The sequence below is a fragment of the Vigna umbellata genome, chromosome 2, assembly GCF_029865625.1.
Source record: "Vigna umbellata cultivar VRB3 chromosome 2, Vumbellata_1.0, whole genome shotgun sequence".
Lineage (NCBI taxonomy): Eukaryota > Viridiplantae > Streptophyta > Magnoliopsida > Fabales > Fabaceae > Vigna > Vigna umbellata.
The window spans coordinates 19,427,070-19,437,915 of NC_142166.1; the positions used below are offsets into that span (position 1 = coordinate 19,427,070).

Sequence of the window (10,846 nt, forward strand, 5' to 3'; positions counted from 1 at the left end):
CGATGTATTATAGTAATTCTATTTTTGTTTTATGAAAACTCTTTTGCACATTGTCGTACCTTGTTGTTTCTTGTGTGTTTGTTCATTTTTTTTGTCATGATCACCTTATTAGTGTGAACAAATGAATGATAGGTATTAAAGAGTCTCTCGTTGAAAACGACGATGTAATAGAGTTTTCATATTGGTCATCTAATAATAATTCTTGATTATTTTAGATATATTTATTACTGTGGTTATTTTTTTTAAATAAGTGTATTAGTACTATATCTGTATTTTGAGATAAATTTGTTTTGTTTTATCAATTTTATAATATCTTATTTATCTGTTGTACGTAGCTAAAATTGAGATGCTACATATCATATATTTGTTAATATTTTTTTGAAAATGTTAAAACATCTTTATGATCAATAATAATATTTTAATAATAATAATAATAATTGTAACATCCCGATTTAGTAATATAAAATTACCAAGATGAACATTACATAGATAATGATATAACAAGAACTACCATTTTACGAAGAATAAAATTCTTCACCTGAAGAATAAAAACACCACCTACACTGCAAGCTTTACTCCTAACCTTTTGCTGAGACAATTGAAAGATTGTATCCCTAAGTTCACACCATTAAGGTGATCATTGCAAAAGAGAAACAACAAGCAAACACAGACCACAGAAAAACAAGGGTAAGCTAGTGTACAATTGAGAAACGATACATATATATACACTCATTTAAAACTTGTTATATACGACCAACATATCACTACAAAATTGTCAAACACTTTATGCGAAACACTTATTATGAATAAACTGTCCGAACTTAGAATGATTGTCGAGCTATGACGGGTTGTACACTCGTGGTGGCTTCTACTACTTTGCAAAGTCATTGCCAATGAGTTTCACCCTACCACACTTACGAGGTTAGTCCGTTATCACTCACCTTGGATCATACTGGAAGCACCCAAGACTAGGACCTTTTGATACTCCTTACGACATGAATCAATCATCTCTACTTGAGAATGAAAGACCATTGGAGTTTCAGGATAACCCCCAAGATTGAGCTCCTGCATTCATTCTAAACATTCTTGAATCTCAACAAGAGCATTCACTTTGGAACATACTTTTACTTTGAAACACAACATAGGGCACCACCATGTAACCTCTCCGTGAGGATCATGGAATTACGTCCATCAACCATACTTTCATTCACTTTGAATCACATAATTTTATGTGTAGTTAACATCCATGTTTATCCTTTATTATATAATACAATACACTCTCAAACATACTTCACAAACTAAACATCACCCAACATAGTACAGCACAAGATGATAGAAAAAGATAGTAAACTAAACTCAGAACTTTCGCACAGTGCACCCCATTCGCAGAGTGAGACCAGGAGTTTCTCACATAGCGACACAACTCGTTGTGCGAATTAACTCGCAAAGGTACCAGACCTCAACCATTCGTATAGCGCCCAAATTCTCTATGCAAATCATCAAACAGAGAGCAAACCCCACAGCCATTCGCACAACGCACCCTCTCGTTGTGCGAATTGCTCAAACAGAGAGCCACTCGCCAAGACCACTCGATGTGCGAATCCATTCGCACAACGAGTCTGCATAATTCTACAGTACGAAATTCTGCAAAATTATACAACTCAAACCCCTCTTACCAATTCTAACTATTTTTCCCAAATTCTAACATTCCTAGATTGTGTTATACACTCAATTAAACTTAACTAAGTGTGTTTAAACCCTTCTAACATCCATCTAAACAAGTAGCTACCAAATCTTAAACAAAAACTCAACTTAGAGACTCAAACTGAATTCTACCACTTGTGGCACAATTCCAATTAATTTAGGGATTCTAACTAGTCCCATATGTCTTACCAAGACTATTCAATCCGACCATTTGCGCACATAACTCCAAACTCAAGTTTTCACTACTACACTTCCTTAAAACAAGTTCTAAACCAACAAGAACTCTACACATTAACCACCACACACTCCTAACTCAATTCTCTCACAATTAAAGTATTGAACATAACTCAAACCAGTTCATAAGCAACCCAAACTTCATCATATCAGTTCATCAACCATTTCTCACCATTTCACTACCTTAAACCCTATTTTAGACCAAATAACCAACAACCATTATTACTTTTTTCCTTTAACAGTGCAATTAGCACCATTCACTTTAACAACATCTATTTCAACATCATAAACATACACACAACAGATTTCACATGTTTACAACATCCATCAACATACAAAGCATGAATTTCATCCAATTACCTAAATTATCACTAACACAAAACCACAATTTTTCAGCTAACAATTTAATCCTCATATTCCATCAATTCACACCACATACTTCAATTAAAGCAATTATCTAGCTTCCCTTACCTCTGATCAACAACACAGCTCACAAAAACCCCAACCGCTTGCTTGCACCGCAAGGAATTTCTAGAAACGCCTACAAATCATCAATTGGTGATAGGAAACAACTCTTAAAACCTAGATGGAGCTATAAATTGACGAGGAAAGCAACCCCATACATGCAAACAGAAAACATTGCACGATCAAGGTTAAAGCCATATGGGAAAATAGGAGAAACGACTTACTGGCTGGAAACAAGAAACTGATCAGTCAAGATTGTAGCCCTCGATGCCAGGATCGTCTAGGCACTTCTTGATCGTCGAACGAATAACTCAATCGTGAGAAATTCTAGAGAGAAGACAGAGATATAGAAAAGTGTTTTCTAGAGAGATGATATTTTAAAATAATAAAACTCATTTATAACAACACTATTTATAATAAGACAGTTTAATATTAAAAATAATCGAGTCTCAATATTTTTAGACTACCATCACTTCTAAAATACCATTTTTCTGGGGTTTTACAATAATAATAATGTAGTAAAGTTTTAAATTTATTTTTTATTATTTTTTAAGAAACATTATAATAATAAAAAATTATTTTAAATTATAACTGAAATTTATTATTCTTAAGTTATTTTTTAATTTGTTTTTTCTCTCAAAATAATTATAATTTAATTTCTTAATTTTTAATTAATTTATTTTAATTTTAGTTTTATAGTTTTTATTTTTTTAAATTTCTTTCCTTTGTAAGGATAAAAAATTTAAAAAATATTTTTGAAATTTAGTCTTCGAAAATCGAATTTTGAAAATATTTTTTATATAAAAAAAATCAATTGAGAACTCGATGAAAATGCAATTTTTAACTATTACTAAACTCATGTAAAAAAATAATATTGTACTAGATTTATTTTCGGATTCAAAAAAATATTATTTAAAAGAAAATCTTTAAAAAGAGGAATAACTAGTTATAATATATGAATAGTCAAATAACTGCTATCTTTTATTTTAATTGTAGTAAACATTACTTTTTAATCTCCGTTCGTATAAATATATTATTTTTTATTTTAATGCACTGTAATAATTTGATTAATTTTGATAGCATGATATGTAAGGATGCTATAATGACATCATTCTTCAAATAGAGAAAATTAATTGCTAGGGCCAATAGGAAGAAAAATGGAGATGAGAACAAAAATATTCATATTTTAACTATTTAACTATTTATATATTATCCTACTTTTTTTATTTTTTCTCAAATTTGGTTAAAAATATCCTCAATTAGTTGTTCAGTCTTCCTTTTTTTCCTTTTTAACAAAATGGATGAAACAAAAAAGTTGGATCTTTCATCAAATTACTGTTATCTTATCCAAGATATTCTTTTATATGTTTTATCTCCCTTAACATTCCGAAATTGTAAGTTCTGAATAGAAAAGGTTGTAACATTTGTATGGTATTTATTTAAAAAATGAAGTTATGCTTTTATATCCAAAAGTTTTGAATAAGTTCTCTTTTACTAATTTTCAAATTAAAAAAAAAAATATACATCAGCGTTGAAATTCAGTAAAAATGTGATTTTAATAATCAAATTCAATTAAAAGATTAAAGATAGTTTTAAAAATAAGGAAATAGAATAATTTTTTCTATTTTGATATGAAAAGTAAACTTCTTTTCTAATTTGGAACCAAATTCAATGCATACAAATTTTCAGAAAATTAAAGCATAATTAAAGATTTAAAGAAGATTGAAAAACCTGGGAAATAGTCAATGTGGGTCAAAAAAGGTAAAGTCAAGACGTGGTTTTCGAAACTAGGTGGTTTTAATTCTTTTCATGTGTTAATATGTATATATATATAAGAACAAAGATCCCGGTTCCTGCGACGACAGATAATGTGGGGTACTTTGTGAATGATATTGAAGGAGAGAGTTTGTGCTGAACAGTTCTGAGCGTTGGTGACGAGGTTTGGATCCCTCCAGCCAGCTGTATCCGAGACAAAAGCTAGAAATTTTATGCATTTTTTCTGGTAAAATTCTTTTTCTTTGCATCTGTGTTGTTGTGGGTATAGTTGAGGTATGACTGCAAGGGGGTTTCGTGGGAGAAATTCTGTGACCCCTGTGTACTCTTTATTTGAGTCATTGATTTTTGTCCTCGTTTCTTGGGGTTTTCTGTATCAAGAACGGAACCTTTTACTTGTTTGGGTTTTGAGTTGGGAATAGGGTTTTTTGTGGGGTTAATTTTTTCTACCCTTCCTCTGAATGCAATTACTGAATTCGAATTTGTACATATCCTGATATATCTGCCGTGCTTGTGACATGCTGTAACGTGAAACGTTCTAGCCTGCTTTTGATGTCTTCTTTTTGGTGTGTTCAAGAGTATATGTGCGGTATATTAGTGTTTGGAAAGAAGGTATATTAAGGAAATGATGATGACAATGATTTTGATCATATGTGGATCAATAGAGCCCTAAATGAGAATCTGGGTTAAACAGAGGCAGAGGAAGGCTGAATAATGTGTTGCTAGAAACTATTTAAAACACCCTGAGTTAGAATGTTTTGTATTAGTTGGCTGATTCGAAAATTTTACTTCGTAAATAAATAAACAACATAAGAAAAAGAACATTATAATTTTAGTGTAAGCAGTTAGTCAAATTTTTCTCCCTTACTCTTAGCATCTCAGTTGATTTCATTCACAATAGAGGGGGACAGGTGTGCCTAGTGGAAATCCAAACCCTGACAGCATTATTGTATCTGAATCTTAAAGACTTTAGTAAATTTCAATTAAATTACAAGCTCATTGTTTGCTCACTGATATTTTATTTGCCTTTAAAGTTCTGGATACTTCATTGTAATTTTTATATTAAATTTAATAAATTATTGGGTTTTGAGGGCATACTAAGTGTGAAATGGTCATGGAGGACTATCACAGTGGTCAAGCAATGATTTTCCCTTTGTTACTATGCAGAATTAGTAAATTGACCCCACAAATCTTGGCTCGACAATTTTATGTCTAACTAGTTACAAGTGTCCCATTTTTAATCCTGTTTTCATGAATTTTGTTATCATATAAAAGGAAATTAGTTTTTGGGGCAGTTTTGCTATTGTACATGCAGTGATTGAAGTTACTGCCAAGATATTGTGTTTGTGCTCGTCTTACATGTCTATTTTTTTTCTAGAGTTCTAAGCTCTTACATCTGGGCTATGGATGATATACAAGAAAATTTGTTATCATCCACCTTGCCTAGCCAGCTCTTATCAATCGACGAGGAACTATGGCAGATGGCTGAAGAGAGAGCACAAGAGATACTGTGGACAATTGAACCAAATGTATTATCTGAGGTGAACAGAAAGGATGTTATTGATTATGTTCAGAAGCTGATTAGAGGTTGCTATGGATCTGAGGTTAGAATATTTTGATCCAATTATGATATTTATAAAAATTATTGCCTGAGTAGGTTTTCTACATCTGGTCTTTTCTTCATTTAACGAAGTTTCTTTCTTTCCCTCATAATTTGTTGGGTGTTCTTATCGGTTGCTGCTTTGAATTGTTTGTACATAATTAGATTCAGTTTGATTGACGATTTTTTTTCCTTTTCCCCCTATCATACTTTTCTTTTAAGAGCAGTTAGATTTGAATGTGATTTTATTATTTATTTTACTGTCTCTTAACATGAATTTACAACCATGGTGTTGGCTCTTTTATACTTCTACCATACCTTACACGTGCAGATTGACACCTTATCCTATTGAATGAATCCTTTTCTCCTTTTATATTTTGATATCTAAGAAACATAAAATATCATGTAATGGAAAAGCAGGTTATCATTTGCAATTCTTATGATCAGCATAATCCTACTTCTGCAGGCTGGCTTAAAATCTTCAAACTATTTTTAGTTTCCTTTATATTGTTCACTTCCTCTCAGCTTGACCACCAGTAAAGAAAACTTAATTTCCAATTTATATGAATTGATACTTCATGGAATCACAAGCATGCATGCACAAATTGTCCCCAGCCAGCCCAAGATTTACTGCCCGAGTTAAAAAAAATGTGCAACATGTAGCTCGCCCACTGCATTTGATAAATTTCATTTCTCTATACCATGAGATTTGTAGTTTTAAAAACTTCAAAAAGCCTGAATTGAAATGATGTTGACGTATTTTGCTAGTAATTGATTGCTTGGGTGAACATTGTTGACATCTGGAATTGGAAACTAAATCCATTAGGAAAAGGCTTGAATATCAAATTTACAGATTCTCTTAATCATTGCACTTAAATTTAAAAGCATTTTTTCCGCACTAGTTGATTTAACTATATTTATACCATGACCGTGGTGATTGAAAATGAATGTTTTACCTTTGTGGATCTCCTACAGGTCTTGCCATTCGGTTCTGTTCCACTAAAAACCTATCTTCCTGATGGAGATATTGACCTGACTGCTCTTAGTCATGAAGATGCAGAGGAGGATCTGGCACAGTCAGTATTGAATGTACTTCAAAGTGTAGATGACCCTGAATACCAAGTAAAAGACATACAAGATATACGGGCGCAGGTTGTTAAACAAAATTTTCTTCTAATCTGCTATAATTTTATTACTGGCTTTTACATTGAATTACTCATTTTCTTTTATTGACCTTATTGGAAGTGGTGTTTAATGTTCTTATTGTGAAAGGATATCTCCTCTGCTTTGTTAGACTTACCTTCTTTTGTTTGGATCATTGGATGATGGGCCCCAGGTCCGGCTTTTGAAATGCACAGTGAAAAATATAGCAGTTGACATCTCTTTCAATCAGATGGCTGGACTTTATACTCTACGTTTCTTGGAGCAGGTATTTGTATTAATTGATATTTACCCTTAATTGATGTTTGATTTCTACATACCGTGTGGTCTGTTTCTGTGTTTCAGATGTCATGTAAGGAACACCTTAAAAAAAATTCCATGTTTCAATTCAGTCAACTTGCTTTTTAGTGGTCTCAATGATGACTTCATTGTTTGCCTTGCCCCTTTCCATTCTCTTACTCCATTCATTTTCTTGATAAATGAATGTTACCAATTCTCCATCCTCATAATGTATCCGTATTTTTTTTATTAACATCTTACAAATACTTGTTGATATCTAACCTTCTAATGAAATTGATAGGATATAGGGTACCCAGGAACCTAACAGAAATTCTACTATCACTTCATTTGTAATTGCAAACAGAAACTTCACCCATGTTTCTGATTAAATTCAATTTTTTTTTCAGTTTGTATTCAGGCTTTGCTAATTTTGTTAATTGGAAATGATTTTAGGTTGATCAACTTGTTGGAAAGAACCATCTCTTCAAGCGCAGTATTATCTTAATCAAAGCTTGGTGCTATTATGAGAGCAGACTTCTTGGTGGACACCATGGCCTGTTATCGACATATGCCATAGAAATATTAGTCTTGTATATTATCAATCGTTTTCACTCTTCAGTGCGTGGTCCTCTAGAGGTGCGTCATGCCTTCCATCAATAATATTCTTTGCACCCTTTCAGCATCTGTTTTTAAGCTCCAAGAATAAAACCACTGAATTACTACTACTAGCAGGTGCTATACACATTTTTAGACTACTATGGCTCATTTGATTGGGACCATAATTATGTTAGTATATGGGGTCCCAAAGCCTTAACCTCCCTTCCAAAAGTTGCTGGTAAGTGTTGCAGTGTGTAAGCAGTTGGATGCTTTTTCAATCTTCAATCTTTGATATATCCATACTCGCTTGTCGCAGAGACAGCAGAATGCGATCAGGATGGATTCTTGCTCCAGAAAGAGTTTCTCAGAAATTACAAGAATATGTGCTCTTTTCCGGCAAGGGCATCTGAGCCTACTGTCCATGAATTTCCTGTCAAGTACATGAACATCTTGGATCCTCTTAGAAATGACAACAACCTAGGGCGCAGTGTAAACATAGGTAATTTATTTTTTCCTTCTAAAGATGATGGATACTTTGCACCTTTAACAGGTAACAAGGAAAGCATATGATTTATGGTGAATACATAGACACTTTAATTGGTTGGGCTTATTCACAATGATTAAAGGACGTGATATTTAGTAGATCCAAACTTTACCCTATGGAAAATTGTTATAGTTTAGAAGGTCTTCAACATCTACAAGTTCACAACTCAGCATACTGGTGAAAATGCATCAAGACTTATTAAAATATCATTATAGATATCAATATTTGATATATTCCCATGATGACTTTTAAGTTGTATATGTGATACTGAAATAATTAGATACTACGATGTTTCATGATAGTTTAACACTCTAATGGTTTACATTTTAAAATTCTTAGTTTACTTCCACTTATTTCCCTAGTTTTTTACTTACCTGCAGCCAGTTTACATCGATTAAGATTTGCTCTCTCCTATGGTGCTCGAAGGCTTAAGCAGATCCTCACACTTCCGGGAGAAAACATGGGTGCAGCACTAGAAAAGTTTTTCTTCAGCACTTTAGACCGGAATGGGAAAGGAGAAAGGGCGGATGTTGATGTTCCGGTTTCTCCATTTGGTACTGGAAGATCTGAAGAGTGTGTCCTCCGTGGAGATTGTGAAAGTTACTATGGTGGCTTACAATATATTCAGCTGTATCGTAACTATACCATGCCAGTAACTGCACATTCCAGTTCTCCTTCAAGGCCTTCTCAGGACGATATGCTTGCATTATCAAGGCAGCAAAACTGGAATATGATTTACCAAGGCGGTACAGATGTATATATCCCAGGACAGTCACTTTATCATCCAAAGTACAGCCTTGAAGAAGGAGGGAAATCACGTGGAACAGGCACATACATCCCTGACTTGGTATAATGTCTTTCTTCTATCTATATAGATCTTGTTTGGATAAATTTTCCTTACACACACTTATACAAGAGAATAAAATATAGAAGTCAAGGTAAATGGGAGTTCTCATGTAAGATAAAATTAACTTATGGACTTAATTTTAAAAAAGTTCTTTTATTTAAATATCCAAAAGCTAAGATGCATAAGATGATTATAGCTTATGGAGAATCTCGATGTATTTTATCTTATTTACTCTTCTTACAAGTGTTTATGGAGAAGTGTATTTAAATAGGACCTTATATTAAGATTATAAAACACTATATCATTCCCAAAATGGTTGAATCTTGCAGAATTATAATTCCTACTGGGATATACGTGCAAGGACGAACAGGCCAAGGAGATATACTTCTGTAAAGCACATTGCAGTGCCCAAATCACCTCCGAAGAAGCAAGAAGAGGAGGAGGTTCACTATGAGACGGACACGAGTAATGGTAATTCAGATTCCAGGCTTTTTGATCTCTCAAACGAAGATTTCCCCCTTCTTCCATGCAATTGCAAGGCTACACAGTCAACACAAGCCCAAGGCTATGCTCCATTAGCCAAGATTCATTCTGAGACAGGCGTTTATGGTAATTCAATTATGTCTGAGCCTTCAAATTTGTCCCTTCCATTAGTAAAGGTTCATTATGAGACAGACATAGATGGCAGTAGTCCAGGGTTGTTTGAACTCTTTAAGGAAGACTTCCCCCTTCTTCCTCCTAAGGTTTGTTCTGAGACCCGAATGGATGGTAGTTCAATCTCAACGAAAGATTACCCCTTTCTTCAAAGCAATCTCAAGACCGTCTGCTCAGAGTCTGGTCAGTTAACTAAGCAAACCAAGAGTTTTCCATCCTCAAAAGAAGCTAAATGGAAGGGTATTGAGTTTGGCTCTTTCAAGAAATCACAGTCAGTGACAGAACCAAGTTTATCGACAAGGGATGAGAAAGAAGACTGTGATGTTTCATTAACACAAAAAACTGTATCTGTAGTTCCGAAGGTGCCAACGGAGAGGAAAGAGAAATCTCGCATGACCAATGAGAAGATGTATTGAACGTGTTGACGTAGATATTTTGTAGGGTATACATAAGTAAAGTGCTCATGTTCTGACCGAATAACTGAAAAATAGTGTCAACTTTTCCTTCTTTTTCTTTTATATTTACATATGTAAATTTGAGAGAAACTTGAATATCCTCGAACTTCAGGGGAACAAACAGTTGGTGGGAGAGTTGTTGACCAATTTTGTGCCATTTGGTGGTGGGGGACAGAATGACAACTCCCTTTTAATTTAACATCTGCATCAGCTTATAATTCTTTTAATCGTTTATGGGCCAGTTCTTATGTCTATTTGGATTGGTAATGAAGAATGGAAAAATCGGATCAAATATAATCAGAGAGGGTATATTATTAGATGGAATAAAAGAAATGGGGAAAATAATATTTTGATTCTCAGTACAAAACTTTGTAGGGTGTTGCTTCCTCCACCACCACCCCTTGCTTCCTCTACCTCCTCATTTCTCTTTTATCCCTCCCTTCACTTCTCTATTCCTATTTTATTCTTGAGTAAAATTTTACTTTTAGAGTTAATATTTTTTAACTTCTACCTATTTCAATCCTCTATGCATA

At 33.5% G+C, this 10,846-nt stretch overlaps 1 protein-coding gene across 1 annotated transcript; it reads left to right on the plus strand.

Annotated features, from left to right (window-relative positions):
- Positions 1–4,244: 4,244 nt before the first annotated feature.
- LOC124820026 (uncharacterized) lies at positions 4,245–10,554 on the plus strand. Its single transcript, XM_047291640.2, has 9 exons — positions 4,245–4,405; positions 5,555–5,780; positions 6,752–6,928; positions 7,113–7,205; positions 7,670–7,852; positions 7,949–8,051; positions 8,130–8,312; positions 8,738–9,204; positions 9,534–10,554. Exons 2-9 carry the CDS (start codon positions 5,580–5,582, stop codon positions 10,272–10,274), a joined length of 2,148 nt encoding a protein of 715 aa, XP_047147596.1. The 5' UTR covers positions 4,245–4,405; positions 5,555–5,579; the 3' UTR covers positions 10,275–10,554.
- The last annotated feature ends 292 nt before the right edge of the window (positions 10,555–10,846 follow it).

What these genes read in the sequence shown, in the direction of transcription:
- LOC124820026 (XM_047291640.2), top strand. Translation starts at nt 5,580, where the DNA reads ATGGATGATATACAAGAAAATTTGTTATCATCCACCTTGCCTAGCCAG. An exon ending in GAGGTTGCTATGGATCTGAG is followed by an intron (nt 5,781 to 6,751) that starts GTTAGAATATTT and finishes GATCTCCTACAG; the next exon opens with GTCTTGCCATTCGGTTCTGT. An exon ending in GCACATACATCCCTGACTTG is followed by an intron (nt 9,205 to 9,533) that starts GTATAATGTCTT and finishes TGAATCTTGCAG; the next exon opens with AATTATAATTCCTACTGGGA.